The 18,430-nt window shown below is 35.7% G+C and overlaps 1 protein-coding gene across 1 annotated transcript; it reads right to left on the reverse strand.

The window, feature by feature from the left end:
• Nucleotides 1-5,281: 5,281 nt before the first annotated feature.
• On the reverse strand, nt 5,282-10,455 carry LOC129232176 (uncharacterized). Its single transcript, XM_054866416.1, has 4 exons — nt 10,388-10,455; nt 9,104-9,323; nt 8,694-8,743; nt 5,282-8,102 (listed from the first exon to the last, which is right to left on the reverse strand). Exons 1-4 carry the CDS (start codon nt 10,453-10,455, stop codon nt 5,282-5,284), a joined length of 3,159 nt encoding a protein of 1,052 aa, XP_054722391.1.
• Between the last annotated feature and the right edge of the window lie 7,975 nt (nt 10,456-18,430).

An 18,430-nucleotide genomic window follows, 5' to 3' on the forward strand; every position in this document is an offset into this window, starting at 1 on the left:
CCTGGAAGCCTGAACTCATTCCATGCGACAAAAATAAAATTCCGTAAACTTTCCAACAAATTTAACAATATTTGTAAGAAGTAGATGCAACTGAGTAAACCTTTTTCTAAATCCACTGCAAATTTTAATTCCTTTTTATCGTCCACAAAGAAAGCTGTGAAACTGAGCCTGATGAATTGAGTCTGCAATCTCTCTCCTTTATCTTCTCCGTTTTTTTCGTTGTATTTTTTTCTCCGTTTGGGCCAAAGAAGGACCGTAAGGCCAAAATGGCCCACGGTTACGGAAGTGCTTTGAAACTTTTATTTTAGCTTTTAAAAAAAGAACGTATACAAATGAGCTATTTTTTTAAAACAAAAATCGTCTTTCTTTTAACGTAGTGATTTACAACCGGGGGTGCACATACCCCTTAAAGGTACGAGAAATCATCTAAGGGGCTAGTACCGGAAAGAATAAAAAATAAATTACTGATACATGAGCAATATCGTTTGATCCTACACTGAAACAAAAATATCGCAACACTTTGTTTATTAAGTTGTGGAAAAGTTACAAAAAACAACACAAAGAACTAGAAGACTTAGTTATTAAGTACCGATCAAGGGTTTATGACTTGTGCGCGAAACGGTTTTCAAGTGTTATTTACTTGAAGTACAAGTTAGGAAGAAAATCAATAAAGAGAATTATTAGCTTTGTTCTTTGACCAAGCTGAAGTCAAACATAGATGAACTCAGTACAAAAAGAAAACAAGCTAAGCCTTCCCACTTGGTATTTTCAGAGACTTTTCAGTTTGCATCTTTTTTTAAAAAAAGTAAGAACAAAATCAGTAATCAAATTTTTATTAAAATAAAATTTGCTCTTTTAATTTAATTTAAAGTGTTTTTTTTCTTATTGAACTTCAACTGTTTCATCGCTAATTTTCAGCTGTCTGGCCACATTTAAATCAAGCTACATAGGTTTTGTTCGACGCACGTGGGAACCATTGTTTTTACTTATTCTACCTCGAACTTCAGAGGCAAAAATTTTTATTAAAAATTAAAATTTTTCAATGTGCATGCATTCCGAGTAATAATTATGGTATCACCAATACGCCAGGTTCAATCAAAATTAAGTCCTCAAAATTAACTTTTGAGCAAAATATTAACTGCGTAAATTTGAGTATGCCGATAACCGATAAGATTCAAAAAACCTTGTTAGTCACTACATTTTTAAGCTTCCAGAATTTTACTTTCTTTTACAAAGTAATAAAAGTAGTGTAATCGCGAAAAAAAGTTCCCTCAAATTACGGCCTAAATTTCCATTTTGTTCACTCCCGAATGATTGTTGAGTAGTTTAGTAGTTTTTTCGGCTCATACGTACGTACATAAATACCTTAGGACGTATAGACAGCTTAAATATTCATTTTGACGATTCCTGACTTAATCATTACTAATTTTCTCGCGACGTCTGTATGTGCGTATGCACGTATGTATGTAACTCGCGTAACTCAAAACAATACGACGTAGAAGATTGAAATTTGATATATAGACTCTAAGGGGGGGGGGGTCTAGCAGTGTACCTCCCTTTTGGTGCCATTCAGATGTTCCAAAGGGGGTCTTTTACACCTTTATGAGACAAAGTAGTGTAAATTTCAATGCAGAGTTAAATGATACTATAATTTGGCGACCACTTGGCAATATATTTCCAACATTTTGAACGCTGTTTTGTCTCCAACTTCGAGTAATATTGTCAAATTGGCGACAAACTTGGCGAAAAAAATGGATTTTTTTTTTGAATCTGATTCCAATTTGGCGATATTTAGCTAGACATGCTGAATTTAGAAAATAAATATCTTTATAACACTTTTTTTTCTGTCGGTTCGCGACAAACTAGGGGTGTTGTTATTTAAAGGGTTTTCTTGCTCAACCAACACTTGAACTTTTAACTGAGAACTATTTAATTATAACACATCAACTACAATGTTAGATAGCAAAAACAACCTTGTTAGATAACAAAATACAACATGTATAAGATTTCAATAACGAATTCGCGCGAAATATGAAACTGCTAAAAACTGTAAAATGGGTTTAAATTCTAAACACTGATAAAAATTGCCACGAGTTGCGCGAGTATTGCTTCTAGTGCTCGTATAAGATTGCATTTTTTTAAATTAAAAAAACACCGATTGTTAAATAGACGTAAAAAGGAAGTAGCTTGGGATCCATACCAAAGTTTTTTCCTACGGACTCCGAAAAATAATTAGATTTTTCAAACACACTAACTGAAAATCTTTTCTACCATTGCCTATTCAAAGTCAGAATATAAATCGCGGTACAAATCTAGTTTCTTCCAAAATGTCTTGCGAAACGTAGCACCCATATTGAAAATAAACTCTAGATGCAAACAGAAACTTCTTATTATCACTGCAAAGAAGACGAGAAAATTGGCCATTAAAAGTGATACTTATTTTTTTCTATCTCGTTTTCAGTCGTTAAGGGCGAGACAAAACCCCCTTATTTTCCAAAGATTTATGTCTGTCTTTTGAAATAACGAGCAATCGAGACGACCACAATCAATGTGTAGCTCTCGAGTCACAGATACAATTGCCTGGTGCTATTATTTCTGAGCTGTGGAAAGGAATGTAGTAACATTCGCAAAACTTAAGACTCCAAAAAAAAAAAAAAAGCATTTGTGTCAGGTTTTGACTTGCTTAACCACTTTTTGCTTTTTATGTAATGAAGCACGTGTTACGTGGCAGAGTTTGGAGTTGTGATTTGAAAAAGGTTAAAATTAACTGTGGAAAACTTCAGATAATTGGGTTATTTTAAAAGCATTTTTTCTGAAAAAGTATGTTTAAAAAAACATAGGATTTCAAAATGTTTTAAATAATTTGACAATGTTTAATACTTTGAAATTATTTTAATCGGTGCGCAGATTGAATTCCCTTTTTTACGCTTCTGCTCATGGCATCACAAGCGATGAAATGTCATTCACTGACGCCATTAGCGCAGAGAGCAATATTTTGGCATTAGATAAAGATAAGTATTGGCATCAGTTAATTTTTGGAATTAGAAAAAGGTAAAACTATTATAGCGCAATGATACGAATAAATTTCCTGCTTGCTTCAAAAAAGCTTTCATTCAAAATTCCCAGTATGATTGCTATTAATATTACTGTTTAAAGGCAACCTTTTTTTTAACAATGCATAAACATTCCGATGGAGTAGCGCGAAAACGTACATTACTTGCGACATCATAAAGCCCATGCCTTGTTTCCAAAATCGGACATAAAGAAAAATTAAGTTTAAACCAAATGTTAAAAAAAATAAAAGTTTTTTTTTTTTGACTCCTAGGTTTTTTTTTAATTTAATTTATTTTATTTTTATTGATTTCAGTGGCTGAAAGTAATACTTTTGACTGAAGGAAACAACCCCATTTTTTCATTCGTTTGCTCGCATTGTAACATGTCATATGAATCGTAATAATAACTGCATATTTAATGCACATCCCTTTTGTAAATACTAGTTCCTGTGGACTCACGCTTCAGTAATGGGAACAATCGAATATTTGCCCGAATTGTAAAATAAAATTTTAATTTCTATTAAGGCTGAAAATTACACGAATTATTTGTTTAATCTATACAATTACAACGTGTGCGCGTCTGCCTGTGTAAACTGTATGTGTAATTATTACTAGGAATACGTACATATTGATAACTTGAGTTATCGATAAAAATCGTTAATTTGAAAAAAAAAAAATTCTTCCGAATTTCGAAGTTGAATAGATAAAAAGGTGGTTCTCACGTGCGTCAAACAACACCTATTCGGCTTCATTTAAATGTGGTGAGTTAGTGAAAATTTGGCGATAAAACTGTTAAATTTCGATAACAAATAGCCAATTTAAATTAAATTAAAAGCAGCAAATTTTTCAGTCTGTCTGTATCTCTGTAATCCGATCTCCTCCGCACTGTCAATGTCTACCAGCTCAATACTGGTACGTTAGATGCAGATTATTCAAGGGAAGCCATTCCGCCTTGTTTCTTCCTTCTAAACATTTAGGGACCGGATACAAAGAGCCGTTATCAAGTCTTGAGAATGTCCTGAGGATATCCTGGAGTAAAAGAAATAACATCATCTATTGTTACTTACCACGGGCGGCATTGAGCCAACGCAGGTAGCGAGTGGGGACTGGCGAGTGGAACGAGCAGGGTGCAGAACCTTCTAGAAGTAGTATGTGTCGTGTAGACCCCCAAAATGTGGGAGGCAAATTAGTGGTATGGTAGCCGTAACGTATAGTGGATACAGTGAACCCAAGGCGGAGTCTTGCAACCACGACAATCACAAGATCTAATTAGCAATAAATTCAAAAAAACTCTAGGTGTGACAATCAAGCGGCTGGGAAATTCGGACTTAAAGAACAACATTTCATGAACAATGCACTTGCAAAGATAACTTAACTAAGTTGGCACAGTTAAAATAATTCGTGAAGTAAAATGGATCTCACCCAAGAGAGATTTCGCATCGCAGGCAAGGAAGAATCCACGCACAAGACACTTGCACAAGAGTTTAGAAGAGTCAATAAAGTAGTTTATTTCCGCCAAATTTACGAGTGTCACAATTTTGTCTCACATGCCATGCAATGCCCAGTCGACGTCCAATGGGCGATAGATCGCCGGTGATGTACAAGTACACATTTCCACTTTCTATATATAATTACCACCTTATCACAAATACGGAACCCACAGAGCCATCATCCAATTACACTTTCAGGCAGGAATAACAGTGGCGTTGAGGTTCCCCGGTTGCATATAAACAACCTTTACTCAGTTTGAGCACCACCACACTAGAGTCAAATGAAGTGAAAGTGAGTCAAATGAAGTCTAGAGTGAATCCAGTGTGGTGATGGTTAGAGATCTTATAATAGTTTTGGGACTCCTGATTGACCAGTAGACGCAAATGCGTTAGCCATGTTTTTCTCCATCCAACGTGTTTTGAATTGTAAGTTCATTTAATAATAAAATGATTGGCTTACCCTTTTTCCTGGAAAGCCAAGTTTAATAACTCACCAACTTGCACTCTGAAAACATTAAACGCAATAGATGACTCCTTATCGGGGGTTTTTTCTAGATTTATTCGATTTATTTACACCATCAAACATTAACCATCTTCTTCGATTCCAGACAGACTCTCATCACCCTCCCGCCAACGAATACACAAAACAAAAAATACATATTTTTTAAAGGTCTCTTTACTGGTGGCGCCCTCTCTTGACGGTAGGAGCAAACATACTCCCCCGCCTGGACTATCAGTTCAGTCTTCCGTTGGCAGTAGGCAACACTTGGTAATAGGGCGTCTGAATTGTCCTCGTTGGGTCTTGACATCCACGACTCGAACAGCACCATCGTCTCCAGGAAATACTTGAACAACTCTGCCTAGGCTCCATTGCAGAGGTGGAAGATTGTCCTCCTTCAGAAGGACCAAATCGTTGACTCTCAGGTTTCGTCTTGGTTTCTTCCACTTGGTTCTTTGTTGTAATTGATTTAGGTACTCCAGGTGCCATCTCCTCCAGAACTGACCTCGGAGATGTTGAATTAAATTCCATCGCTTCCTTAAGCACGCTGGTTGTGAAGGGACCTCTTCCGGAAAAGAAGTCATTGGAGCACCAATCAAGAAATGTCCTGGCGTAAGAGGTTGCAAGTCTTGAGGGTCATTAGACAGAGGAGTTAGAGGCCTTGAGTTTAAGCATGCTTCAATCTGCGTTACCAATGTCACAAGCTCTTCAAAGTTCAGAACAGCTGATTTCATTGTTTTAATTAGAAGCTGCTTGGTCGATTTGATGCCAGCTTCCCAGAGTCCGCCGACGTGAGGTGCCGTGGGGGGTATGAAGTGCCATTTAATGGATTCTTGAGTTACAAAGTTCTGCACTTCAACAGATTTGATTAGCTTGAACTGTTCCTTTAGATATGAAGAGGCTCCTTTGAAGTTAGTTGCATTGTCGGAAAACATGTTGGTTGGTTTTCCTCGTCTGGATATGAAGCGCCGGAATGCTGCCAAAAAGGCATCTGTTGAGAGGTCCGAAACAACCTCAAGGTGCACAGCCTTTGTTGCCATGCAAATGAAGAGCGCTAGGTAGGATTTTAATTTTACTTTGCTTCGAGGAACGTTGGGTTTGGTGATGAATGGTCCTCCAAAGTCGATGCCAACGTTTAAAAACGCTCTGCCAGTACTGAACCTATTTGCAGGCAAATTCCCCATGAGCTGCTCACTCGATTTGGCTCTGAAGCGAAAGCAGGTTTGGCACTTGGATAAAAGTCTTCCGACTACTCCTCTGCCAGAAGGAATCCAGAATTTCTGTCGAATGCAGCATAAGGTAAGTTGAGGTCCACTGTGCAAACTGATATGATGAAAATACTGAATGACCAGATTAGTGAAGTGATGGCTCTTAGGAAGGAGGATTGGGTGTTTTTGAATTGGACTCTGGCTCGAATTTTTTAATCTTCCTCCAACTTTGATTATTCCATCTGTGTCCAGAAAAATACCCAGAGGCAGAAGCTTGCTGCTGCTGGGAAGAGGATGTCTCTTCTTTAAAAGTTGAATTTCGGAATGAAACTGTGATTCTTGTACAGTTTGAATAACAATCTTGGTAGCATCATCCACCTCTTTTGATGTTAGCACACCAGTAACTCTAGATGATCTGCAATTGTTGATGAATCTTTTACACCAAGCTATGACTCGGATTAAACGTGAGAATGATGAATACCTAGCTATGATTTCCAAAAAATAGCTGCCTTGACTTGATGTTGAGACATTAGTAAGAACGGTGGATGACTTCTCCTCACATCTCACGTCTTCTTCACAGGAAGTCGACAAATCAATTGATGGAAAGTGTAAAGAACCCTGACTTAGCCACTGTGGCCCAGACCACCACAGTTTATGAACTTTTAGCTTGGAAGCTGCAATACCTCGTGAAGCACAATCGGCAGGATTTTCTTGACTCTTCACATGTTGCCAAGATGCTTCAGAAGTCATTTTTTGAATTTTTGCGATACGATTGGCAACAAAGATTTTCCATCTGCTGGGAGATGATTTCAACCAATCCAAAACAATTTGGGAGTCTGAGAAAAGAAATGATTTATCGATTTGAATTACCTTTCTCAGAGATTCGAACACAACAACGTAGAGTTCAGAAAGAAGCAGAGCTGCCAAAAGTTCAAGTCGGGGCAAAGTTATCGATTTTACAGGAGCTACCCTTGTCTTAGATGTTATCATTGAAACATGGACTTTTCCGGTTACCAGCTCAGCTCTTAAGTAGAAAACAGCAGCGTATGCACGCTGGGAAGCATCACAAAAACCTATGAGAAGAACTCGCTTTGCTGTAGCATCTCCTGAAAGGTATCTTGGAATCTGAATCTCTGCCAGATGCTTCATTTGATTCCTGAATTGGGTCCATGATTCGGAAATGCAGTCTGTGACCGGATCATCCCAAGAGATGTTTTCTCTCCAGATATCTTGCATCAGGATCTTCAACTGAATTGTCGTAGGTGACAGGAACCCCAAAGGATCATAAATCTTGGCGATGGTGGATAAGAGTTGCCGTTTGGTTGGCCTAACTTCATTTGGTGGACTGATGTTGATTCTGAATGTGTCTTCCTTTGAATTCCATATGATTCCCAAGATTTTCATCAAATGATCCTCTTCTATGTGCAGAGATCCCGAAGAACTTCGTAATTCTGGTGGTAATGATTCCAGCACAGATGATTCATTGGACGCCCATTTTCGAATCGGGAAACCTCCTTTTTTCATGAGTTCGATTACTTGACTTACTAATTTCTTGGCGTCCTCTTTCGAATTTGTTCCTGTCAGAAGATCATCTACATAGAAGTCCTCTAGAGCAACTTTAGATGCCTCTGGAAATTGCTTGATTTCTTCGTGAGCTAGCTGCTGAATTGTTCTAATGGATAGATACGGGGCACAAGCTGTCCCGTATGTTACAGTGAGTAATCGATACTCTTTTAACGGTTCTTCAGGTCTCTCTCTCCAGAATATTCGTTGAAAGTCTACATCATCTTCAGTAACTAGAATTTGCCTAAACATCTTCTCTATATCTCCTGTTAAAGCAATCCTGTGACATCTGAATTTTAACAGAATATTAAATAGTTCATTTTGTAACTTGGGACCTGTATAAAGAACGTCATTTAAGGATAATTTCGAATCAGTTTTGGCAGAAGCATCAAAGACTACTCGTAACTTTGTAGTCTCGCTCTGTTCCCTAACAACTCCAAAATGGGGTAAATAAAAACATTTAGAAGATGGTTTCGAAAGTTCTGAATTCGGGACAAGTTGCATATGGCCTAGATTTTCATACTCTTGCATGAATTTTACATATCTATCTCTTAACTCTGGATTACCCTGAAGGCGCTTCTCCAACGAGAAGAATCGTCTCTTGGCTTGGACTTTAGAATCACCCAATGCATTGTCGTTTTTGAAAGGAAGACTTACAACATATCTACCATCACGATTTCTCCTTGTGTGGTCGAGGTAGAATTTTTCGATTTCGTGATCTTCTTCTGAGAGGTTACTAGCATCTGGAATTGACTCAACTTCCCAGAACTTGGCTATTTGATTTTGTAAGTCGAGCAACGCATGGCAATTGATTAAAGACATGACCTTCCTTTCGCTCTGACAGGCTGTGGAAACTTTCCCAGAAAGCAACCAGCCTAACCTGGAGTTTAGAGCAGATGGTTGATTTTTAGTTCCAGATATTTTTCCATACTGAATTAAATCAAAGAATATATCAGCTCCCAGAATCATATCGACAGGACGACTAATAAAAAACGAAGGATCAGCTAACTGAAGTCCATTAATGTGAGGCCAATCGAATTTTGATACTATGAAGTTAGGCAAATTACAAGTGAGTTCCTTAACTACTAAAGCATTTACGGCAAAGATATCTTGATTAAAATGAGGAGAAAGTTGAAGTTCGACTCGTTTAGTAGCATAAGCAGCAACTTTGTTATCTAAGCCCAAAATAGTATTTTCTGACTCATAAAATGGAAGGTTTAAATTTTTTGAGCATGATTCTGTAATTAGAGAAGTCTGAGACCCGCCATCAATCAAGGCTCGACAGTTTACATATTGTCCTTGACTATTCTTAACTCTAACAATGGCTGTAGAGAGCAAAATTGAATTGGAATAATTCATTTGTCCTGCAAGGCAAAACTGTTCTTGAGATGTAGCCAATGGCTGAACTACATTCTGTTCACTAGTAGCAGCTAGATTATGATTCGAATTACAAACAGGGATTTCTTTAGGACTACTTTGGAATTGGTGAAGTACGGTGTGATGTCTTTGCCTGCAAGCATGACAAGAAGTTGTAAATTTGCATGATGAAACGCTATGATTCCCTCGCAGACAATTAAAGCATAACTTTGACTTTTTAACAAAATTCCAGCGATTATTTGTATTCATCTTTAAAAACCTCTCACATTTATGTAATGAATGAGAGGAAGAACAAAGTTTACATGAGTCATCTGACTCTACAGTAGTTTTAAGTGAATAAGGCTTGTGAGTTACTTTATTTGATTTTTCATTGAGTGGTGTAATTTTGATACCTTGAAGACTTCTGGCTTGCTTTTCAAGAAATGAAAGAAACTTATTTAATGAAGGAAAATTTTTATCTTCAAGGGTTAATTCCCATTTGACTTTGATAGAATCTTCTAACTTATCTTGAAGAGAAAATACTAATAGAAGTTCTACCAATTGATTGCATTCTAATCCTAATGTTTTAAAATTTCTGACTACTTCATTACAAATGTCTATCATGGCACAAATTGATTCTGAAGTAGGCTTAACATTTTTTAGAGAGAAGAACTTTTTGCATTGGGAAAATGCCAATTCTCTCTGATTATCATACCGATTCAACAGTGTTTCCCACGCTTGTTTATAATTTTCATGAGTTATTGCGAATCCTTTTATTAATCTAGAAGCATCTGAAGTGACAGCATTTTGTAAATACTGCAGTTTTTGAATATCTGTTAAAGATTCATTAGAATCAATTGAACTAGAGAATATAGATTTAAAACTCAACCAAGAGTTGAAATCACCTGCGAATTGTGGAAGATCATATTTAGGAAGATTTATGTTAGAATAAGCATTCACTTTCGATTTATCGTCTTCGAATTGTAGCTTGCTATTAATACTAGTTAAATATGACTCAATTTTTTCCAATGTCAAATCAGCCAAATCTTTAGAATTAGTAAAGTTTTCATATTCTACATCTTCCACAAAGCTTTCCAAACAGAAAACTCATAATAATTGTCTTCTAACCTTTCTAGACATTTTAATATATTACCTTTAAAGGCAAGAACTTTCTGAATATTATTAGACTCTATTACATTATCAACACTTTCAGAATACCTTTTGATTTCTTTTATCTGAGTTTGGAACACTAATGGTATTTTACTTTTTTCTTTAGTAGGAGCCATCTTTTAAATAATAACCTAATGCAACTATACAACACAAATACAGATTTCAGAATTAGTTACTATAAATATACAGTCACTCAGAATAATGAACAAATTCTTCGAATTTACTAATTCAGATTTCTTGCATTTCGAATTCCCAAGTAATAATAATATTTTTGAATTAACTGACATACATTTCTGGACTTAAATAATAGAATAATAAACACATCAAAAGATTAAGAATTCTTTCAGACGAATTTCGTTTTCAGAATACATCTAGTTTCGATTATATAAGATCATTATCGTTTTCGATTCTAGTAAGAATAATAAACATTCTACTTTCCAGGAAATGATCTACTGAATTTAACTCGATTTATGATGCATACATCAACAATTGATAAACAAATCTCGCCGGTGCCTCCATGTATTGAATTGTAAGTTCATTTAATAATAAAATGATTGGCTTACCCTTTTTCCTGGAAAGCCAAGTTTAATAACTCACCAACTTGCACTCTGAAAACATTAAACGCAATAGATGACTCCTTTTCGGGGTTTTTTTCTAGATTTATTCGATTTATTTACACCACCAAACATTAACCATCTTCTTCGATTTCAGACAGACTCACATCACATTCCCGCCAACGAATACACAAAACAAAAATACATATTTTTTAAAAGTCTCTTTACTGGTGGCGCCCTCTCTTGACGGTAGGAGCAAACAGGCAATTTAAGCAAAATTTGAGCTTAAAAAATTAATTCAAAAAAAACTAATTCGAATTTTATACGTGCAGACCACCAGGACTCGAAGTAATTTTGTACAAAATTTGAAGACTGTAGATGCTATGGGGTTTCCCTGGACACAGACTTCCTTTCAAAATTTTCTTTGACCTTACTTTTTTTTAAATCCTCATATAAATAATAATCGATGATCGATTAACCCGCGTGCTTCAACAATGAAACTTGCGCCACGGCATGATAATTTGATAATATGTTTTGGAAATGTTCAATCCACTGGAGTTAGGGTTAAAATTTCAACAATCAAAATATTATCAAACAGGTATCGGCTTCGTTCAAATGTAGAAGAGTAGAAGCAATTTTCACCTGTCATACCTTGACGGGCGACTTTCTAGTATAAAGAGAAAAAGCGATTTCATCAATTGCAATTTAAAACGAGAAATAATTGCCGACTCTTGATACCTCGACTCCGCTTACATTGAATTTCCGCATATGTCGAAGTTTTTGGATGGTCCCAAACTTGTGTAAATGTTCTATAATGGATTTATTTTCGTGAACTCGACGTCCACCCCCGTTTATCTTGAAGTTTCAGACAGCAATCTATTAACATTTAATGTCCAGGTTTCCAGTAGCGAAATCAATTTTTACCGCAAAATGACAGAGCTATTCTAACTGCTATTTTTACCATCTGCTCTTTTTGATAAGGTTTTGAAGAGTGGGGTTTAACTGACAGGTCACAATAATTTGCCAACAAATGCAGATGTTAGTAACGCATTATCAATTACTCATTGTTCGGTTGAAAGTCGGGAAAATATTCTGAAGGATTCAATGCCATGTCTAAAGCTAATAATTTCATGCATAAGAGAAATATTATTTAAAAAAAAAAAACTAGTAAGCATAGAGCAATATTTAGTAAATGTGAAATAAGAAATATAATATTTCATTAGTTATTAGCTTTGCTTATGTACTTCAAGTTTTACAGTTACTATCACTTTGGTATTTTTTTAGAAAAATAATACAAGTTTTCCCACCTATCTGAGTATTTTCGTGCGTTTTTGTTTAATTATTGTTAAAATTGTCTCAAAAGGATGTCTCAAACATTTAGATGTTGCTATGGAGTTCGACGTCAGCCACAGGGTTGTTTCTAGAGTTTAGAAATTATTTCAAACAAATGGAATGCATAGCAATGTCACGTGTTAGTCGTGCACCGCAATATGTCAGCAGAAGATTGGTACTTAGACCAGCGCAACACAGCTACTGAGGTAGCAAAGCAGTTTCCTGCTTCTATTAGCAAGCAAATATCTCGAAAAACTGTAGCCATGTGTTTGAATGCAGTAAGACTATACGCCCGTCAACTTATTTTGTCCATCCCAAGGTCTACAAGTCAGTGTTTTGCTCGTTTTTAATGATGTCTTCAGCATCGCATTTGGAGAGAAGTCAACTGGCTAGTTTACTATTCTCAGATGAAAGCAGGTTCAGTCTGTCGTCTAATTGTGGACGAAAACTAACCTGGCATGATAGTGGTACAGCATACAAGCCGGCAAACATAAAAGAAAAGGACTAGTATCCTACAAGTTGTGGCATGGTATGGGTAGGGTAATGATCAGTTGCCGTACGTCGCTTGTGTGCTGCCAAACAAGACTATGACGGCTAGTGATACATTAACGTTGTTCTACTGCCTCATGTTCACGTGTTCTGTAGTGCTGTGGGCGATAAATTCGTTTTCCTGGATGGCAATGTAATATGTCAGTAACAATCGTCGTCCAGGAGTGTCTAGCTCACTCAAAATATTCAACCCATCGATGGCCAGCACGTTCTATGGATCTAAATCATATTGGAAAATGTTTGGGATGCTTTGGAGAGCATTCCCATGCTGGTAGACAACACCATCCAATAAGCAAGGACACCCTTATCCGTGACTCACAGAAGAATGGGATAAATTACCCCAACAGCTGCTGGGTGATGTTGTGTGAAGCATCACATTACGTGTAGAAGCTTGCATTGCTATTCATAGCAGCCATATCCCACATTGATATCTTACGCCGAAACGCATGAGGGCGCTAATTACATTTATTCATTTTTACGTATTCAGCCCAAAATGACCGTTTCGTCCTATGATCACTTTTCAACGCCTTCTGGATTTCAGAGCACAATAAATTATTGTCATTGCAATGTTCTAAAGTTATGGAATTAGTTTATTTCACTTGGCATCGAATTACACTTACTTTTTTACTCGCTACATTGCCCATTGGAATCCATCCTTAGCAATTGTCCACCAGTGTATTTTTTCTATTTCAGGTGTGCAGAGCAGACTTACGTAACCAAGGAGACAGTCCTTGGGATAATGAAACAAGTGTGGCTGCTATGACGGAAGACATAATCCACTTGTTGGATACTATTAGGGAGAAGACAGCTGTTCTTATTGGACACAGTCTAGGAGGAAAGGTAGCCATACACGCAGCACTCAATTACGTAAGTGGATACCAGCTATTATGATAGCAGCCCATGTTCATTCAATCTGTAGTAAAAGTATCGCTTATTAGCTTAAAATAATGATGCTAAACAGATAGTACGTAAACCGATGGTAACCCTATAGGTATAGGAACATCTGCTAGGGACATTCGGTTAACCACCAGAAATATACATAATTATACTGCTTGATTGTTGTAATTTAATTTCGAAAAGTACTGTGATTACACGGCATTAAAACATAAGTATTGCAATAACTTCTGAACTGGTATTGAATAAGAATACAAAGAAACTAGCAGATTCTGCTGTGAAGTACCTTCTCAGTTTGCGGTGACTTACTAGTACAGAGCTGACGAACCGATGACACGCGCGCCAAGATGACAAGCGACAAATATTTCGCTGACACTTTGCAAATACATACTGAATTCCGTTTATTCACCCCATTCTGCGAAAATAACATTCAATCTAGTATGTTGTGGTTATCACGGAACGTTTTCCCACTGTATCTATCTCATGAATTATTGGATGGAACTAGTGATGTAAAATACCCGGGTATTTATTTTTAGGGGTAAATACCCAGGATATATACCCGGGTAAATACCCAAAATGGGTATTTACCCGGGTATTTATTTTAAAAATTTATATTCAACTAAAATACTTTTCTGTATGTATTCCACTATGTATATATATAACCAACCATATAAAAAGTAAATTTTTGCCCAAAAATTGTATTTTGATCATATATTTAAAGAATAATTGTGTGAAACAATTTAGCAATCTAATATGATATTCACATTAAATTTGTTGGATATGCCAATGCCTAATCAATGTTGATAGCCAAATTTCAGATATAAAAAGCGATTCTGCAAGAATTAAAAAGCTTAACTGGTTACAAAAAAAAAGCAAACATCAATTTTTTAAGGTCTTAGTCTTTTATAACCCAGTAATATGTCTCTGCATTACATCAAAGTGTAACGAAATGTCGCTAAAAAAACAAAGCCAAAGAAAAAGAAAAGCTGCTTTGAGATTGAACTCATCCCCAGCATTGGAAATCTCAAAGTATTATGTACCAGAACTACAAAGCAACACAAATGGATAGTTAGGCAAACGCACTACTAATCCAAAAAATGCATACTATGAAGCGGCAACCAAATTTTGAAAAAATAAAAAATGGGGCGAAAATGTAATAAACATACAAATGCCTGGTGTGGAAATAATCATTTACCAAAGGCAAAGACAAATTCACGAAAATTATATCAAAATTATCTTTTAAATTATCCTGTCATCCTATTTAAGTTTTAGAATAGTTCATTCTAAATTCTGACAGTCTTTTTTTTTTTTTTGGGTAAGATTTCACTAAGCCTTTAATGAAAAAAAATATAATACATAAATTTTTATATTTTTATAATCTTTAAAAATATTTTGAATTAGGGGTGCGACATCGATGTCGATGTTTTGGAAACATCGATGTTTTTGTTAAAACATCGATGTTTTTAACATCGATGTTTTACTTTCGATATTTTTCGGAACATCGACGTTTTGGTTTCGATGGTTTTTCGATGTTGATGTTTTTGTATTATAATTGAAAATTATAGTAAAATTTGCTCCAATTTTCTAGCCAGGTAATTAAGTTTATATAGAATTGCTCCGAAAATTTCATTTATTTGCGCACAGTTAAAAGGTCGATTTTTCTGTGTAAAGGATGATTTTTGGGAAGATCACTACAAGATGGTAAAAGATAACTGGAGGGTGAGGAAGAGGTCAAAGTTATTGGAAGAACTCGACACTGGTAGTCTGTTGCCAGAACTAACAGACGATTCAAAGGCTCCAATTCTTAAACTAAAGGAGAATCCTATATATCACTACGGTGAATATTATAACTGTAAAAATTCAGAACTATTAAAACTTGTGTCGAAGTACTTGATAGTGATGGCGACTTTTGTTTCAGAGGAAAGAGATTTTTCTCTGGCTGGTGGAAAGTCAGCGAAAAGAGAAATGCGCTTAAACACCAAATATTGGGGGTTACTTAACGTCTACCCAGGGGTGGATACAGACTAACATTTTAGAGGGTTCATGCTAAAGAGTGACCCCTCTCCCTCCTCCATGAATAAACTTATGGTTTTTCGTATGAAAAATTTCTGTAACAGCTTAGGTGTTTAAAAAATACCACATCGGTCTGAAATTTGGCACTTAATAGGACAAAAAACCTCACGAATAAATTTTATAAACAGTTAAAAGTAGTAGAAAAATAATTCAAAAATTGAAACAAAAACTGAAATCATTTACATTTTATCCGTAAAGAATCCGTTAGAATACAATGCGAACAGGTAACATTGTCGACGTTTTAGGGGGGAGGTCATGACCCTCTATGACTCTTCCCTTGTATCCGCCACTGCCTAGGTGGGCACCCCTGTGAGAACCTATGTATAATGAGGTTTTCGCTAACACGACACTCAAATTTTATATTTCTTGCACGATAATAAATCCTAAACACTGATTTAAACTAATAAACTATTTACAGCACGTTTAAAAATAAACTCAGCACGACTAAAAACTGAACTATCTAAAAATTGCAACAGAAAGAAATTCTAATCTATAGAGACTTTACATTTAAAAAAAAACATTTACGGACTCAAATGTTTTATCGATTGAAGCAATGCCTTAAGCTTTGGATATGCTTTTACAAAAACTATCGTTGATTAAATTTGTTGCTTATAAAAAGCAAACGGGCGTCAGACACTTCTTTGTTACTTTTCATTATACTGGCTCCTGAACCCAGCGCCGCAGACTAACTGTCTCAAGAAGAGCTATTTTTACTGTCTACATTTTTAAATACATATGCTATAAATAGAAAAGTGACAGTTAATCCCCCCCCCCCCCAAAAAAAAAAATCGAGAACTATTTACTGTTTCTTATTATGGTTTCGGTTCGGCTTTTTTTTTTCAAGCAGTCATTTTCACTACTCAAATGCAATGAACCTTGAAACAGATTACAAAGTATTGTCGCAGATTTTGATGGGAGGAGGGGGTCATGATCCACATCCCCCTCCTCCTTGTATGCACTTACTACGGTTTCGATCAAGTTTTTATTTTTTCGAGCAAACATTCATATGTTGTTGCGGGTTGGCGGGGAGGGCGTTATGACCCCCTCACTTGTATCCGCCACTGCGTCTACCTCAAACAAGCCGTCCCTCATTTACTCACAATTAGTGTTCAATTATATAGCGCTAACAGTACAAAACATATTTATTGCTCTTAATAATAATTGTCAGAATTAATTTTGTACTTTTAATATAATTTACACAACTCTTTCTCATCATGCAACTGACTGTAAGTGCTATGATATATTTTTTCGAAGATTTAACTAGTTTGTATCAATTGTTGCATGTCTTATTATCATTTTCTGTCACATTATAGTAACAAGATGTTGCGAAGTTATTCCTATTAAATTCATGATTTGCAGTTCAGTAGTTTCAATATATTCGTGGGGTTCATATTCTTTTGTATTACTTAAATTAGACGCAATGCCAAAAGAATTCCCTGATCCATTAAGAAACATTTGTTAGAGATTATCATCTATGTAAGTTTGTAGTGTAGTATATTAAAAAATGTATGTTAAATATTGACAAAAAGATGGATGTTTTAAAACATCGATGTTCGGAAACATCGATGTTTTTGGGTCGATGTATCAATACCATCGATGTTTAAATTTCCAACATCGATGTTCTCAAACATCGATGTTGATCCATCGATTTCGCACCTCTAGTTTGAATCATGAAGTACTGGGGAGAAAGTGCAAATGAGCAAAGCAACAGAAAACAATATTTTGATTTTTTTTTTTTTTTTTTTTTTTTTTTTTGCCTATTAATGTGAAAACTGTTTCTATATTTGCCACGTTATCACTTAAACATCAATAAAATAAATTAATAACATCACAGTCTTAATAACTTCTCAGTTTATTCTTACAAATATCCCTCATGCTTCCTTCTCTTTTTTTTTCATTTTAGATATGACTAACCTAGATTGTGATTTTGAAATCCTGAAGTTCATCATTGAATTGCTTATACTCCTCCAATTATGACATTAAAAAGAAATATTCTTTGGTTTACACGATATGTTTCTTTCATAATTTCATCAAGTTGTTCAATAAAAAATATTATGAACGGTGTAATACATATGTATGTATCAGTTTTATCAACTATTTCATATTTAAATTTTAAAAAAAAATCTCATTCACTTTTTGCTTTTTTTTTTTTTTTTGTAAAATACCCAGTTTTTGGGTATTTACCCAGCCTTGGGTAAATACCCAAAAAATATTTACCTACCCGCTGGGTACTTACCCGATCCACATCACTAGATGGAACGTATGATCGCGCATGCAATCGCTACTACAAACTAATGCTATTCGCAAAGAAATTATAACGACTATGGATGCCATTGTAATACTATCCAAGACGGAGGGGTTACAAGTGCCCCCTTCACCATGGAGGTGGATCAACGGGATATTTTAAGCCCCTAAACTTCCTTTAAATATCATCCCATCTGACCCCGGAAACATTAAAAATGCTTAATAAGATTCAGTATGAACAGCAATTGCATTAAAACAGTTTATAATACACTGAGATTTTGATTTTCATTAACTTTTACTATGATTTTCTAGCCCGAGAGGGTGGACAGCATAATTATTGAAGACATCACTCCAAACAGCTTAGATCCTCGACTAGTTCAAGGTATTACGATGGATATAAAGAGAATAATGGCTATGATGAAGCTGGTTCCCGAAGGCTCGGATG

This window comes from Uloborus diversus, unplaced genomic scaffold, assembly GCF_026930045.1.
Source record: "Uloborus diversus isolate 005 unplaced genomic scaffold, Udiv.v.3.1 scaffold_11, whole genome shotgun sequence".
In the NCBI taxonomy this organism is placed as follows: domain Eukaryota; kingdom Metazoa; phylum Arthropoda; class Arachnida; order Araneae; family Uloboridae; genus Uloborus; species Uloborus diversus.